Genomic DNA, 17,121 nt, shown 5'->3' on the forward strand with positions numbered 1-17,121 from the left:
TTTCTTCCTTTTTTCCTCCTGTAGATGAATGGAGGCTAAGATGGATATTACCTTTAGTCATAGACTGGAAACTTTTTCTGCCCCAAAGATTAGAATTTCACCTTGGGGCACCTGGATGGCTCAGTTGGTTGAATCTGCCTTTGGCTCAGGTCATGATCTCAGAGTCCTGGGACCAAGTGTCAGGGCTCCCCACTCAGCGGGGAGTCTGCTTCTCCCTCCTCCTCTGCCAATCCCACTGTTTGTGCTCTCTTAAATAAATAAATAAAATCTTAAAAAAAAAAAAAGAATTTCACCTCTAACTTGGTGTAAGAATTAATACGACCATCTCCTAGTCAGGGGGTACTGAGGTATAGGCAGTCAGCTGCATAATTTGCAGGCTCAGGGGCTAGAAGAAAATTACTCAGAAAGTGGGAAAAATTGCCATTAAAGGTATTGCAATACGAAGCTTTTCCCTTCTTTCTTGTGGTCTCTCTTGCCTTGTCATGGCGTTTGAGTTCACTTGTTTTCTTTCTTTCTTTTTTCTTTTAAGATTTTATTCATTTATTTGAGAGAAAGAGTGAGCAAGAGTAGGGTGAGGGAGCAGAGGGAGGGAGAGAAGCAGACCCCCTGCTGAGCAGGGAGGCAGATGTGGGACTTGATCCCAGGACCCTGAGATTATGACCCGAGACAGAGGCAGACGCTTAACCAGGTGAGCCACCCAGGACCACCGCCCCAACTCTTTTTCTTGTTGTAAAATACATGGAACATCGACTTTTCCCTTTTCACCTTTTTTTGTATGTTACATGTACATTTTACACATTTTAAAGTGTACAGTTCGGTGGTATCAAATACATTCACACTATTGGGCAACCACCACTAGTCATGGCATATTTTATTTGCTTTTAATTTATTTATAAAATATTTTATTTATTTATTTGAGAGACAGAGGGAGAGAGAGCACAAGCAGGGGAGAGGGGAACAAGGAGGGGGGAAGCAGACTCCCTGAGCAAGGAGCCAGGGGACCCTGGGATCATGACCTGAGCTGAAGGCAGATGCTAAACCGACTGAGCCACCCAGGCATCTCTTTATTTGCTACTTAATGTCCTTCTAGGTAAATAAAGTTCAAGCTTTTAATTATTAGCATGAATTTTAGCGTTCATTTTTACATTGTGCCGTGCTAGCTTTAAATGTAAATGTCAGAGCATTTAGCTCATTTGTGCAATCCCTGAGATCACATCATTTGTTTTTCATCTCTGGAGGAGGCCTTGAACTGGCTGGAAAATACCAACACAGATTCGGGAAGGTTGGGAAGGAAGAGAGGGTTCCCCCAGCTATAGGATGGGCTTGAGGGAACTGGCTGGGAGCCCTTGCTCTGTGTGTCCACTCGGGCCTGATGGCATCACCCCTCCCATCTGTTGACAGACGGATGCATTGTTGCCTGGCTTGAAGCAGGTCCCTCCCCCCGCCGTGGTCTCCCCAAACACGGTGATAGGTTATCCCCCAGGGGATTGCAATCTCTGTACTTGGTAACTGGATTGGAAGTGTCCCTTACTGAGTTGTGGCCTCCTGCCTGATGTCCACTGGACAGAGGCAGTACTATGGTGGCCCGTCCCCAGGATCCTGCAGGACAGGTGCACATAGCCAGGATCTTCCCCACCCATGCCCGAGCCCTTCCTGGGGCAGAAGGTGGCAGCGGTCACTGGGCAGGCCCTAGAAGAAAAGGCTGGGCAGGCTCAGGTTCCAGGGGACAGGAAAACGGGCAGAGAAATCCCCCTCCTCCCCTAGCTGGGAACATCTGCTGGGTGTGGCAGCAGGAAGCAGGGTCCCAGAAGCAGTCTCCGAGCCTCCCTACCCCTTTGCATGCTCCAAGCTTCCACTACCCTATCAGACTTCACTTACAAAACACAGTGTGGGGTCCTTCTGAGCTTAGGACCCTACAGGACTATGCTGGTTGGTCCTGCACCCTTGGAGCTGACCCTAGTTGTGGGAGCAAAGATCGAGTGAGCCAGAACAGAATCAATACCCCCTGGGACACCTGGGTAGCTCAGTGGGTTAAAGCCTCTGTCTCAGCTTAGGTCATGATCTCAGGGTCTTGGGATCGAGCCCCGCATCAGGCTCTCTGCTCAGCAGGGAGCCTGCTTCCCCCAGTCTCTCTGCCTGCCTCTCTGCCTGCTTGTGATCTCTGTCTGTCAAATAAATAAATAAAATCTTAAAAAAAAAAAAAAAAAGAATCAATGCCCCTGTCAGCAAGGCCAGCCCTGCCCATTTCCCAGCTCCCAAGAGGGGACCTCTTGGACCCAAAAACATCTCTGTGAAGAGTGGATTTGATCCTTAGATAAAGCCTTCATGTCTCTCAGTACTGCCCCACGTTTGGCAGTGCCCTCATTTCTCCCCTGCCCACACAGAGTTTTAAGGACGGTGCTTTGTCCTGACCCCACTGCTGGGAGAGTGGGCTGCACTCCTTCTGGACATGGAGTAAGTTTAAAATTTGAACACTGGTCATGGTTTCTTTTTGGGTGTTCCTTTGCAGCTCTCCTCTTTCTTGCCTCCCTCTCTCCCCCCCTGTCTGTGGAAGGGCAGATGAGACGTCTGTCTTTCTATTGTGCTTTACAGTAGGTGAGGGGGGCAGTCCCTGCTGGGCAGGGTGCACACTGCTGGGGAGGCCTTTGAATGCCTGGCTGGGGTGGGTGCCGACTTTACAGGATGGAGGGGGGCCCAGCAAGAATGGAGAAAAAGGAGGGGAAACGCTGCAGAAAATCAGAGACAGAAAACGTGGGAAAGAGGGCATGGGAGGATGGATAAGGGGAAGAAGATGAAGGAAGGTGGAAAGGAAGGGAGCCAGTGCTTTGCCTGCTCTACTGACATACTAGAAAGAATAGAAGCCTGACCTGATCAAGCTGCTGTCCCCAAGAAGACAACATCTTTGCATGTTGTCAGACAATGACCACGAGAACCAGCCACCAGGAATGTCAGTTCCAAGCCTCCTGCCGGCTCAGCACACCCTGGAAAGTGTGACTCGGCATGTTAGTCTTCTCGGTCCTTCCCGAAGAATGAATGCCCTGGGAGGGTGTGGGTGCCCTGGATGGAACTGGGCTGGGGGTTGAAATGGGAGTGTGACAGGGGACAGAGAAGAATGGCAAATCCTTTCTGGAGTTCCCAGCGGGGCCCTGTGCTGAGGAGAGCTGGGACATTTGATTCACGAGAATCCTCACAGAAATTAATTCTATGTGAGCCAAAAGTACTCATAGCCTCAAGTTTTGAAAACTTGACAAGTTTCGAAAACTGACAATGGTAGAATGAACTAGCCTCTTGGGTCCTCTTGGGAAAGCACCATTAACTCTCTCACTGTTCAAGAAGGGAGAAGAATAACTATTTCGAAGGATGGCAGCCTAGAGACGACACACGGTTTCGCTTGGACAAGCCTGGGACGCCACCCCAGAGACCCAGACTCCTAAGAAGCCACAGGCTTCCTCTCCTTCCTGGTCTCTCAGGCATTAACATCACTTTGTTCAGATTATGGGAGAGATCCCACTGAGATTCTCCTCACGGCTGCAGCAACACCCAACTTGTGGCAATATGAAGACTGGAGTACTCTGAGATACTTACAGGGATCTCTTTCATGACCAGGGAGATGTGAGAACAACCCTTACCTCTAATTCAAGAGAGGAAGCTAACCTGTGCTTGTCCTGCTCCTTCTAGAGCAGAAATCCAAAATGGTGGTCCGTCGGTCACCCACAACAGGGTTACATGGAACGATGGTTTCAAAATCAGATTTCTGCATCCCCGCTTCAGAGCTACTAAATCCCTGTGGGGCAGGGGTCAGAATCCACATTTTAAATAAGCCGGAAGTTTATTATCTTTCATCTGTAGACATTTGTGAATCGGTGCTTGAAGTGGTTCTTGAACCACAGGCGGCCTCAGGATCACCCGGAAGTGGTTGGGCCCTGTTCAGAGACACTCTGATTCTGCGTGGCTGGGGCAGGGGCTGGGCAGGGCCTGAGAGTCTGCTTTTCTTCTAAGTTCCCAAATGATCCTGATGCTGCTGGTCTGGGGACCACGCCTTGAGAATGCCAGTGGGTTAGAACAATTACCACAATTTAGTTTTGTGTCCATCAGGGGTAACCTACTTAACTGTTCTCAGGGAGCCCTGAGGACCAGAATGTGGGAGGCAGGGGTGGTGGCAGGCTTGTTTTCTGTCCCTCTGGGAGCTGAGTGTCTGGGGAGGCCAACCAGGGCTGTCCGGCCCCCAAGCCAGGCTGGGCTACCGAAGGCCCTGGGGGAGCAAACGCGGGCTGGTGTGTTTGTCAGGCTGCTGGTGGCTGACTTTTCAGACCCTTGGTTTGGTCAGCTTGGTTTGGGGGAAAAGTGGAGGATCAGGTCTGTTCTAGGGCAAGCCTTGAAGGATCCGCCAAATCCTGGACTTCCGGCAGGTCCCACAACTAAGCTGGAATCACTGAGGCACGAAAGAAAGCCGAGTTCTCATCCTGTGGTTGGGAGCCTGCCGGACACGTTCACCTGACAGGCCTCCAAGGCCTCCGGGCTGACGTTGCAGGGGCCTCAGACCACAGAGGATCCCTTTATTCCCCACATGGAAAGTGTTCCAGGCTGAGGCCTCCGCACACCTCCGACGACACGCAGGGGCAGCCCTCAGTGTGCGCGTGGTTCCTCCGCGCCTTGTTCAGACGCCTGCAGTTACCCAAATGGCCACTAGGGGTCTCAGCAGGATAATGATTATCTTAGGAAGGGCCAGGAAGGACCCAGAAGAAGCCGGGGAAAGTGCCTCTCCCACGGCCCCATGTATTCTCCGGCAAAGACAAAAGTAGCGCGAGGAGCTCACCACCTCTGCTCGTCTGTCCAGTATCCTCAGTGGGAGAACTGGTCTTGCACGGCTGTCCAAGGAGGCTGTTTTCCTCTTCGTGCTGTGCTAATGGTTGTCCCTGGACAAAGGCTGGGAATTCTAGGGCAATGATGGTTTCCAGGAAGAGGCCCCTGGGCCCTTCCCATCATTTCAACAGCTGCTCCCTCCAAAGGATGTGGTGGAGGGACATTTTTCAATCCAGTATGAGGTACCATGCAAACGCAACTTAAGAGTCCTTTAACACAAACTTTCCAGCCAGATTTGCCCTCCTACCTCCCCACTCCACCAAAATCCTGGTGCTGAAATTCTACCCCAGGGATACTCTCTGAGGTCATGGCTTTTTTTTGCGGGGCTACCTTCTGTCCAGCAGCATTAGAACCTAAGAAGTGAGCAGGCAACTGTCCATCTCTGTGATTCACGCCCCTTCCCTACCATACCCTGACCTGCTCTTCCCACTCAACTTTGAATCAGGAGCAGCTCCAAGGAAGACAGGTGCAGACCTGATGGGCTACTTTGAGAAAAGATGCACGTTAAGCTAAACTTGATATACAGAAGCCAAAATGGGCCAAATTGTTAAATCAAGTGATGGTTCATTGCTTTATAAAAAAAAATCCCTCGTAAAAATGCCATGGATTTCCTACGGAAAAAGCAAACCCTGTTTGCTTTTTCTCACAATTTTGTTGAAGGTGGCACCTGTGGGCCTCTGTTGGCTTTCCAATTACTCTTGGATTGCCTCAGAGACTTCCCTGGCCCTGTCACCTCCGTAAGCAATACACTGGAAAGAGACAACGTAACCTTGTTTACATACTGGGCTTGGTGTCTTGCGGTGGAGAAGAGGAGACATCAGCTAGATAGCCCCGAACTGCAGAAATTGGAGATGACCAAGTTTGAGGTTTGCTGCGTCTCCCTTGGTTTCATGGGACGGTGTGAGGAGGGCAGGCTGCTTGCTTTTCACCCACACCTTCTCCCTCCTGCTTCTGTCCCCGTTCACTTGGTAATAGAGACTCATGGGGCTCTTGCTGGGGTTAGCACAGCCCAATTAGAACTTTTTTCATAACTCTGTAGTGGGAAATGAATACTGCTGGGAGGACCTGCACAAAAGCAGCCAGAGGCTCATGAGCAAAGTTAGCATTTATATACTTACTGAAACCAGCAGTTCTCACACTCGTTTTATGGGTGAGGAGCCTGAGGTTCAGAGAGGCACTGTAACTTTCCCAGGCTCACCCAGATATTTATGGCACAGCCGGGACTGGGACCGGAGTCTTTTCTTGGGATGTAGTTTCCTTTGGTTCCATTCACTTTTAAGAAGAAAAGTGAATGGCTGTGCAGGGGGTTCTCCCCCAGTGAGAAATGAGCTGGGATGATACACTGGGGAGAGGCTTTGATGGAAAGAGGAGGACTGAGATTTAGTCCAGCATCTGCCCCACCATCCTGGGCAAGTTACTGTCCCTCCCAGTTATCGTCTGTGAATTAAGGGATTTGGAGTAAAGGACCCAACATCCCTGAGGATCCATCAGCTCCAGAATTCTGTGCACGTCTAAACGGCGGGGTGGGGGTCTCAACACGTAGGGGACGCATCTCATGACAGCCCCTTCAATTTTAAGTTCTTGTCATCTCCAACAACTAATTTGGAAAAGTTTCCTCCTTCCTGATGCCTACTGAACACACACTTGAAACTTCAGTGGGGCTGAGGACAAGCAGATCCAGCCCCAAGGTCGTCAGCAGGTGGGGAAGTCTGTACAGTAAGACAGGGTCATATTTCAAACGTTCCAGATATTCTTTGTCAGGCACGAATTTCTCCTCCGCCACTTACTCTGTAAGTCTAGTTTACCACATATTAAATTCACTCGAAGTGAAAATATAGTTTATGTGGATTCAGGAAACACCAAAACACCATTGTGTGAATGAAGCGTCATAGAGCCCATCATTTGGCCTCAAACCCATGCCCATCATTTGGCCTCAAACCCATTATTCTCCATGATCACACATTTAACATTAGGTATGTGTGTCCATCATATACATACATACAGAGGAAATAATAAACGAGGTACTACTTCTCTCCATGGCTCATTTCAGCGCTGCCACAGCAGGATGGTATTAATTTTCACATAACGTTCACCTCTACAAAGACTCACAGAACAATAATCTGCTTAGGCTGGCAGCCCCAGAAGGACAGTGCAGCGATCACGACCAGCATGGAGAAGCCCACAGATGTTTCCACCCTGTGAAGTCAGGCGTCACCACAAGAATGTGTGCACATGCTCAGCATCCTAAAAGCTGACAATCCGAGGGCTCATTGTCGGAGAACAATGACCTCACGCATTCCACAGGAGTCCCTGGCTCCTGCCCCGGGCAGGTGCAGGGCTGACGGCGGCACGTGCTCTGGCTCCTGCCCAGGTGCCAGGGGTGGTGGGAGAGAGAAGCACAAATATAAAATCAGGAGCGAGAAAAGATCTATGGCTTAAAAGTGATGGTTCATGCGGCCCAAGCGCCAAGCGGCGAAAGCGGGGAGCCGGCGAAGAGCAGCGGGGAGAACATGCGGGGGCGGTAGGCAGAAGCGCACAACACAACAGCCGGACCCACAAGGAGCCATGCTCACACTTACATGGTGTGGTCTCACACTACCTTAGTTTGCTTTAAGCATTTCCGTCGTCTGAGAGTTTGGGAGGGAAAAACAGAAGGGTTAAAGGTAAAATAAACGAAGAGCTTGCACTTTGTGCATGGTTAAAAATAACAAGGTCATTCCGGGCTCTCCCAGTCTGTGTGCAGAAGGATAGGCATGGGGGTTCACCGTGATGAAAGACAGAGTTCTGGGAGCCATATCCTGGTTTCGTATCTTGTTTCCACCACGTGCTAGCTGTGTGACCCCCGCAAGCCACTTATCCTTCCCGTCCTCAGTTTCCTCATCTGTGAAATGGTTCCTACAGGAGCACTTACCTCCTAAGATCGTGGTGAGGAGGGCATGACTGAACACCCACGAAATACCTGATCCTAGTCACCACTGAGCATTATCTAAGTGTTAGATATCATTGTTATCTTTAGCTTTTACCTTTGGCTTCTTCAGGCAGTACCACCCAGACTAGACAATCAAACATTAATGGAGAGCCAAGGACTCACGGTGAGTTTTCGATGCTCAATAAGAAAAAAAAAAAAAACAATAGAAACAAATCAAGCATTCAGGAGAAACAGACGAAGTTAGAAACGCACAGGCTGGGCAGCCGTTTCATGTATTACGATCATTCTTTGAGGGCATGATTGCAAATTCCAAAGAAATTCAGAGTAGCTTTTTAAAGAAAGATGAATAAAAATAAATCGCGTACCCACAGATCAGGTAGAACCCTGAGGCCCGGTTCATGTCGGACAGTTGAAGGCTGCGGATGTGTCACCAGGGATTACCCTTTGGACTGATGGCGCCGTGTGTTTTCCAACTGGCTTCACACACAGAATTGCTTAAAGGCGAGGACGGGAGGCTCGTGAGAACAAAGTGGTTTACCAGGTAAGGGAGGACAGATTTCACTCCTCCGTTCCTTCCCAGAACCGTTCTGTCAGCTCTGAGTTCACTTGGCAGGACATCGTGGTCCCGAGGGAAAGAAGGGGACGTGGGCGTGCTTCCTGCTTCCTTCTTTTGCTTGCTACCTCTGTCACTTCTTATTCATCACGAGCCCAAGAAAGTTTCCCAGGGGGAAGCTTCAGGTTCCTCCTCTGTCACTCTAAGTTTTCCCACTTTCTCCAAGCCGTGGGGGGTTGTGTTGGCTCTTTCTGGAATGGGAGCGTCTAGCCAAAGTGATGGGGTTGGTACGGTTGGATGGGCAGGTGCTAAATTTTTCAAATGAAAAAGGAAAAGCAACATTGGAAGTCTCCAGCTGGTAGAGGACAGAGGGAACGAATGATAAGGAATGTGTCTGTATCTGTTTCGCCTAATCGACCTCTGCCGGAAGGGGTGAGTCACAGGCTATCCCAACCCCCACTCCAAAGCACAGACACCACCAGGGTGTTCCGCTTCCAGCTACGAGCAGGGTGTGTGTGTGTGTATCTGTGGTCCCCCACCATGGATGGGTGTGCTCTGAGAAGGCTCCTGCTTTAAGTGGAGTTTTAACCTGGATTCTATTCTTATGTGCAGAGGTACCCCAGAGTTGAATTCTCCAGCTGCCAGCTGGGCTGCAGGCTCCTCAAGGCTGGGCTGGGTTTTCCTGCCTCGGGCAGCCTCCCACCCTGGGATGGCATGCCTCCCGCTGCAGGAGGGGGCTAGGGCTGCTGGTAATCGGTGATGGCAGCTTCATTGGGCAGGGAAGCTGGCTTTTTAAAGACACAGTCTGATTTCTTGATTGGATTATTTGTTCTTTAGGTGTTGAGTTTGATAAGTTCTTTATAGATTAAGACATGGGCAGACATCTCTGCAAAGAAGACATCCAAATGGCCAACAGACACATGAAAAAGTGCTCAACATCACTCGGCATCAGGGAAATCCAAATCAAAACCACAGTGAGATACCACCTCACACCAGTCAGAATGGCTAAAATTAACCCAGTCAGGAAACAGCAGATGTTGGCGAGGATGCGGAGAAAGGCAACCCTCCTACACTGTTGGTGGGAATGTAAGCTGGTGCAGCCACTCTGGAAAACAGTATGGAGGGTCCTCAAAAAGTTGAAAATAGAGCTATCCTATTACCCAGCAATTGCACTACTGGGTATTTACCCTAAAGACACAAATGTAGTGATCCAAAAAGATGTGGTATATATATATATATACAATAGAATACTATGCAGCCATCAAAACCCTGAAATCTTGCCATTTGCGATGATGTGGATGGAACTAGAGGGTATTATGCTGAGTGAAATAAGTCAATCAGAGAAAGACAATTATCATATTCTGATATGACGGATTTGAGAGGAAGGGCGGGGGTTCATGGGGAGAAGGGAAGGAAAAAAATGAAACAAGATGGGACCAGGGATGGAGACAAACCATAAGGAGACTCTTAATCTCAGGAAACAGAGTGTTGCTGGGGAAGGGGGTAGGGATAGGGTGGCTGGGTGATGGACATTGGGGGGGGGTATGTGCTATGGTGAGCACTGTAAAATGTCTAAGCCTGATGATTCATAGACCTGTACCCTTGGGGCAAATAATACATTATATGTTAATAAAAAAAAAATAAAGACACAGTCTGAGATCTTTCCCAAACACAGGTCCTGTTTCAAGGCTACAGGTTACAGGGCTTGGAACCCAGAGAGACACATTGATATGCTCAACACCTCTGGGAAGGGATGTTCTTTATGTCATCAGAATGTTGCTCAGGCAAAAGTGCAAATGGAAAGGGGCCGAGGATATTTAGAGAAGCGAAGAGATTTCCAACCAGGAAAAGTAGACCTAATGAATTGATGTTTGCAGAAATGGAGACATTTAAACAGAATTATTAAGCAATTAGCCAAATTATAACTAGGGTGGGAAACACAAGATGATCTCCAAGGGAATCATTTCAAGTAAGTCACTCTCTTGTACTGGAAGGCTTTCATTCTGTACTGTCTGGAAGGTCATTGCTTTAACAGAAGAGAGAGAGGCAGGCACATCTTTCTGGTTGATGGGACAAGCAAAGTCATGTTTCTGGGAGGGTCAAGGAGCTCATGAGGCCACAGGACCACATCTGGAGGACTGGAGCCCCTGACGTCGAGAAGCTGGCCAGGGCACCATTGTCCTGCAGGGTGAGCTCTAGTACGATCTGATGGCTGTAGCTTCTGAGCTCTACTCTGGGTCCCAGGGTCCCATCCTCCCTAAGGCAATACAGATATACCCAGGTGTCAGCTGCTAGGCTAAGTTTCAGTAGGTAGCCCAAGGAGGAAAAAGGCCAAAAGAATGGGTTCTATCACCAAATGAAGGACTGATGCCAGAGTCATTTTTAGAGTATTCTGATGGTCTCTGCTTTAGCTAAAAGCAGAGACTCAGAGTCAGGTCTCAAGACCAACTTCTTCTGGATCCCTCTGACCCCTGAGAAGTATCCCCCAGGCCATAGGTATCATGTTTCAAACAAGGCCGAAGCAATGGGACATCCGTTGTCTGCACCCTTCCAGAGCCGGGGAGGACTTCTCAGAGAAAAGGAATAGCATTACCCCTACCAAAAGTCAGCCCTGGTTTGGTTCTAAGCACACGCTCCTCAGACCCAGGCAGGCCTTGTACCATCACTGGTGCTACTGGGCACAGCTGGCTGTTGAGAAGGCTCCCCAAATCCATCAGTCACTCTTAACAGCGGTAGATGAACTAACAACCTGAGATGCTACTCATTACATAACTTTTTCTATAATATTCAAAACACAAAAGCAGACATAGCTTTTATGGTTCCACTTGATATACTCACACTTAGCGAACAGCTGTCTGGTTCCTTGGAAACTTTAAAAAACCCCAAATGTCCCTCGGACTACGTATTTCTTTTATATCTGGGAGATTTGCACTGAGCCCTGGGAGTCTGGGTTTGATTGTTTAATTTCCCACTTCCTAGGTGGTAGCAGGTAACAGGTGGAACACTGGGTGCGGATGGATTTTCCTTCAAATGCATCACCTCCTGGACCTTCAGCGCTCAGTGGTGGAGGGTAGCAATGAAAAGAACAGATATGGCACAGAGCCCCAGGGAAAATGATTTTTAGTTGAGAGGTCTTTCAGAGGAGAGTTACAACATGGGACTGTAATTTATGGTTGGAATCAGAAATCTAGGCTGGACATGACCTTGGCAATTAGTGACCCAGTCCGCTGCTTTGTTTTACACATAAGGCTATGAACATCTCAGCCTGCTGGAGAGTCAGGGTTAGTGGTGGACCCCCAACTCACGATCTCAATGACAGTGCTGTGTTGCTCCCCAGTTGCAAGAGAAGAACATAATCTTCTAAGCAATGATATCCCTTAGGGAGTAAAATACGAGCACTGTGCTCGGCCTGCCCTGCTGAATTTAGAGAGTTTTAAGCTCTTTATAAGCAAAGGGCAAAGTTAGGAAGCTGCTTTCATTCCCCCAATAAGAATAAAATCAGATAGTATGTATGGTCTGCCTTTAGGTCACTGATCCTCAAATCCGAATAAACTCTGGACCCCTTTAAAGGAAAATAATCGTCCAAGACCTGATATACTCCCTTAGCTAGCATTTGAGAAACGCTTTTTTAAGAAAGCCAAAATCTCATCCTTTGAAAATGATTCTCAGTTGAGAACTGTCACCGAAGAAAGACAAGTTACATGTTTATATTTGGTGAAAGGAAAGCATAAAACTTAAACATCCCTACTAAACCCAGTGACCCCCACCTCCTCGCAAGAATACATCCTTGACATTCCTTTTGAGAAACTGTCCTAGCTCAGAATCCATCTCTCGCTCTCTTCTCTGGGCCCGTTAATGAACTTCCCCTCCAGTTTATGTTTCTTGCCCTCTTTGCTCCCGTGGTAGCTCCCTTTTGTACAGAATGGGTGGTTTTTAGTTCACAGTTTTGTGTGTCCTGTTACCTCGTCAGCTGATCGCTCTCATTCTGAATCCTGGTCCTTTGTGATTTTCTTAGTATTTGCTTTAGATGAAAATCCAGCCCGATCCCGCCTTGGTAGAACGGTATTTTTATTGAAAATGCGAGTTTTGTGGAAAGAAAGAGCTAGAGGTCCGCAGTCTGCCCTGCACCAGCAACAGCCACCGTCTGGATTTCGGGAAATGAAGTTCTACCAGTTAAAATGCACTTTAAACACCTCAGCCGGCCTTGTACGGTAGTTAACTTCCGTGTTTTACAATCTTGCCAATTTAACATCGCCATCCTGTCCTCCCTCTGGGGTGACAGGTGACTAAAAACACATTTAGATTTTCCTCTGAGGGGGAATTACTCTCTCCTTGACAGGCTCTGTCTGCTCCATGTCTCACAACTAGGAATTTGCCGAGGACCTCCCCTTGGGAACGTCTCTTCCTGCCTACCTGTTTTTATCGACCCCTGGGGTCAGAATTCTCTCCATTAAGAATTCATTCCCCAGTGGCGCATGGAAGCATGCTAGAATTTCTTCTTGGCTCTTATGGTTGTTGTTGCTATTTTTGTTTTGGATTTAATGGAAAGCAACTTACAAAAAAATGGGAGGGGTCTCAGTTCTCAGTTCTATATTATTTTGGTCAAGAAAGAAGAAAGGTTATTTCTTTATACTTGCACCTTCTAGTATGGTAGCCACTGGACACACGTCACTACTTAAATTTAATTAAAATGAAACTCAATTAAAAATCTAGTTCCTCAGTCTTTTCAACCACATTTCAAGGGCTTGAAAGCCACATGTGTCTAAGGCACATATCGGACATAGCAGTTACAGATCGTTTCTGTCCTTGTTCTTTGCCATTGTGATGTTCTAAAACATCTAATATCCATCAATAAAATTTGGATGCAAGATGTGTACTATGCTCTAGAAGTCAGATTCTGAAAAACATAAATATGTAAGACAACCTCCGTCAAAACCCGCCTGTAAGGTGCTGAGGAGAATTATTGAATAAACAATACAGTTGGAAGTCTGGGTGTATTTATGGTCAAGTCACACAAAGCCTTGTCATTTAATTGAGATTCTAAGAAGATCAGCCTTTATTTAAATGAAATGATAGAATGACTTTCGTTAAATGGAGATGTGTATGTGAGGCAGGGGTGGTGGACATGTGTGGGGAGAGCTATCAGAAGCACCTGGAAACTTGTGTCAAACTAGACATTGTCTCTCCTATCCACATAAGACCAGGAGGTTATACTGCTTCTCCAAAGCAGCATGGGGAGCTGCTGAAGGCAAGTTCGCAGAGCATTAAACATGTATTCGTTCAATAATGACTTATTGTGCATCTAGTAATATCTGTCAGATGTCTTGATACATTACCATGGAGTATGGTAAAATAAGTAAGTAATGATGCTGGAGTGTGGCAGCTCAGTTCCTGCGTGGGCTTTGGAGTCAGCCTGAGTCTGGGTCTGGTATGCTCCAGCTGCGTCCTTAGGCACATTAGCTAACTTCTCCAAGGTCCAGTTTCCTGCATTAAATTGGGGATACTGCTTATTTCATGGGGTTATTATGATGCTTGAATGATAGAAGGTGAACATTCAGTAAAATCTAGTAACTACGTTATTATCAGAGTAAATGGTTCCACAAGGAAGACTCATTGAAAAGCTGTGCTCTTCCTAACTGTAGAGATGGTTCGTTCAACTGATAATGGAATGGTGCTAAAGATGTCCAAGGTGTAAGCTTAATCCCTGTGGCATCCATTCAGCTGTAGGGTAGACCAGATGCCCCTGCCTTGCAAACATGGGCTCTCAGAAAATCGGGATGATGGTATATGGACAATCAAATATGAGAGCTAAGAATGATCCAAGATGGAGTCAGTTCCAGTTCCTTCCTTCAGAGATGAGCAGACTAAGGTTCAAAATGCTTCCCCAAAGTTTACACATTGGTGGCAGAGCTGAGGTCAGAACCTAGGGTTTCTGATTCCCTGTCCCATGTGGTATATACATCGATAGCCTCCAAATGGAACAGAAATCTTCGTCACCATGAAATATTAGGAAAGATGCTTATTGTACTGTCACTGTTTGAAACACACTGCATTAACTTCAGAATGCAGAAACCACACTGGGTACAATTTTCATCTGTCCCCAGAGATAAATTGATATCCTATGAGACATATCTCCTAGAAGGGACACTAAGAGGCAGACTCACAATCTATAAGAGCTCGGTGTTCTTGACATCTAGTCTGTGGTATGCCCCAAAAGTTAACCTAGCATATCACCGCTTAGCCAGGATAACTCTTCAATTCTTTCTGGAGTATGGCAATGACTAGGAGAACATAGTGGACTCCTGAAAAACAGGGTGCTGGAAGGTGGGACCCAGTTTTATGTTCACCACAGCCCTGATACCATCTTTCTTGGTTTTTGATTCCCAGGGTAGGTGGTCAACTTCTTGTATAATCCTTGCTTTTATCTTGTCACCTGTAAAAATGACAAAGGGTGAAAAAACTGTGGGCTTTTCAGATTCGAATGGGATGGCCTCTTTGTCTTCTGAGCACTCTTTTCTGGCAGGCAGCTGTATAGGATGGCTTATTCCAAAGACAACAAATACCTCAGCATGCAGGGCCCGCCGTGGCCAGTGATAGGAAAGAGGCAGGAGGAACATTTAGAAATTTAAGTCCGATTATATCACTCCCTGTTCACAGCCATCCAATAGCTCCCATCACAGTTGGAATGAAATCCAAACTCCTTTCCCTGGCTTAGGAAGCCTGTGGGATCTGGCCCCTGCCTACCTTCCAGCTTCAGTGCACACCATTCTCCCCCTCACTATCATCCAACCAAACTGCTCTTCCTTCCCATCTTCGGATCTTTGCACTCACTCTTCCCACTGCGTGAAAGTCTTTCTCACTGGCTGGTGGATCAGTCTTAAATGCCACATCCACGGAGACCGTCCCTGGATAAACAACCTGGGGGGCCACTGTCTAGCCTATCACCTGGTTTAAATTCTCTGCATGGCACTTACAACTCTCTGATATTTTCTTGCCTTTTACCTTGATTTATTGCCCATCTCTCCCTATCAGAAAACAAACTCTAGGAGATATGGATTTTGTCTACTTGGCTCACTACTTTATTTCCATCTTCTAGAACTGTGCTTAACACATAGTAGGTACTCAAAAAATATCAAATGGAATAAGTGGATGAACAAGGGATGACCCCTGCAGGTCATATCTTATGTAAGCTTACTTTCTTGCTGGTGGTATTTGTACCTGCAGGGAGTCTCCCAGGCTCTGGATGTTGTCTGCCTAGAAGCAAAGCCTGAAGCCCCATGGAGAGCAACTCTAAAAATCACTCTTACTAGTAAAACACACAGCAAACATCGGTTGATTGAACAATATTTCTGGAGTACTTACTCTGTGTCTGATACCAGAGTCTTTAGGAGGATTACCTCAATTAATCTCAATACATCAATCTGGTAGGCACTATTTTCATTTCTGTCAGTGAGGATCAGTAAACTGAGGTCCTAATGGTTAAATGTATCCCCCACAGCCATCCGGATGGTAAACTGAAGGGCCAAGAATTGAACCTGGGGCATCTGACTCCAGACGCCACTCTGTGAAGTGTTGCAGAAAATATAATGGAGCTCATCCAAGGGGAGACTGAAAGGAAGGAAGGAATGGCAAAAAGAAAATGCTAGAGAATGTGAATTTATATGTGTTTAACGCTATAAATCTGGCTGACAACTGTCTCCTACCTGCATCAAAATAAAAGGTATTTCTGCCTCTCCAAGGCTACAATGGCCGCCAGTGATCTGAGAACATCAGCTGTTCACCTCAACTAAGGTGAGCAAAATTTCAGCACTACAGGCATCTAATAAAGGAATTCCTAGGGCATGTTTCATCCAAGCCATCAGGAAACTGAAGCTGCCTTCTCTGCTTCCAGGACCTGAGCACGCCACACTGAGCAGACCATGCACACACGTGCTGATTAGCTAGTCAATGGGACATTGGAAGCATGTCAGCTGGCTTTTGACTCTAGATCTTCCTTCTGTCCACTTGCCACCATGCAAGTGTTTGTCTCTACTGGACAGTAGCAGCAGGCACACCTTATCTGGGCTTGCCATTTTGGTCCCTCTTATCCAGCCAGACCCCAGTGATGTCTAACAGGTCTCAACAAGTGATTTCAGGAGGAAAATGATGCTACAGAATATTTAAAGTCAGGAGGCCAACACGCTGGGGCTGTCTAGGCACATCTAGGAGATACAGAAGAGGTAGACAGAGGTGAGGATTCAGAAGGAGCCTGGGGCTGGGTCCTCATGGAACCCAGAGACAGGAAAGTCCTCCTGAGGATTTGGTTATTCTAACCATCTGGTCTGACCTTTCCATCAAGTAGAAATACTAAATAGAAAGATCCCAAGACAAGGTAGCGAGCCATGACAGGAAAAGAGCTTGCTGAGGTGGATGAGAGAGTACTCTAAATGAGAAATAACAAGAGCAAAAGACACACTTTAAGACTCAATTGGCCAGGTTAAATGTGCTTTACAGAAGTATTACTCCATGACACACTTGGGCAGAGTGAACATGGGTTGTGAAGAAAGCGCTCTCCTCAGATGTATGCACTCAAGCCTGTGAATTAGAGTACCTGAATGTGTAGCTGGGAGAGAAATTTCGTCCTTCATAGTTACCCTTTATGTTCTCTATGTTCATTAGGGGATGTAATGCTGTGGGTATTAACAGCGCCTGACAGAGCGATGGACAATACAACCAACTCTAGATTTTCTACCCAAAGAGGCCACTGAAAGCTATCTGGTGCATCTAAGACCTCAAA

The 17,121-nt window shown here is 47.2% G+C and overlaps 1 protein-coding gene across 3 annotated transcripts in view; it reads right to left on the bottom strand.

Moving 5' to 3' along the window:
• The window catches only part of LHFPL3 (LHFPL tetraspan subfamily member 3), a 578,471-nt gene that overhangs the window by 53,184 nt on the left and 508,166 nt on the right, over positions 1-17,121 (bottom strand). The window contains exon 3 of one of the 3 annotated variants that reach the window (XM_047695496.1): positions 7,463-7,490. The exons of 1 other annotated variant lie outside the window; for it this stretch is intronic. In XM_047695496.1, the coding sequence (XP_047551452.1) occupies positions 7,474-7,490 (17 nt within the window). In that variant the 3' untranslated portion in view covers positions 7,463-7,473. Of the gene's footprint in view, positions 1-7,442; positions 7,491-17,121 lie in introns of all 3 variants that reach the window. One more of the 3 variants, XM_047695494.1, reaches the window with a different exon arrangement.

Source organism: Lutra lutra, chromosome 11 (genome assembly GCF_902655055.1).
Source record: "Lutra lutra chromosome 11, mLutLut1.2, whole genome shotgun sequence".
NCBI classification, from domain to species: Eukaryota; Metazoa; Chordata; class Mammalia; order Carnivora; family Mustelidae; genus Lutra; species Lutra lutra.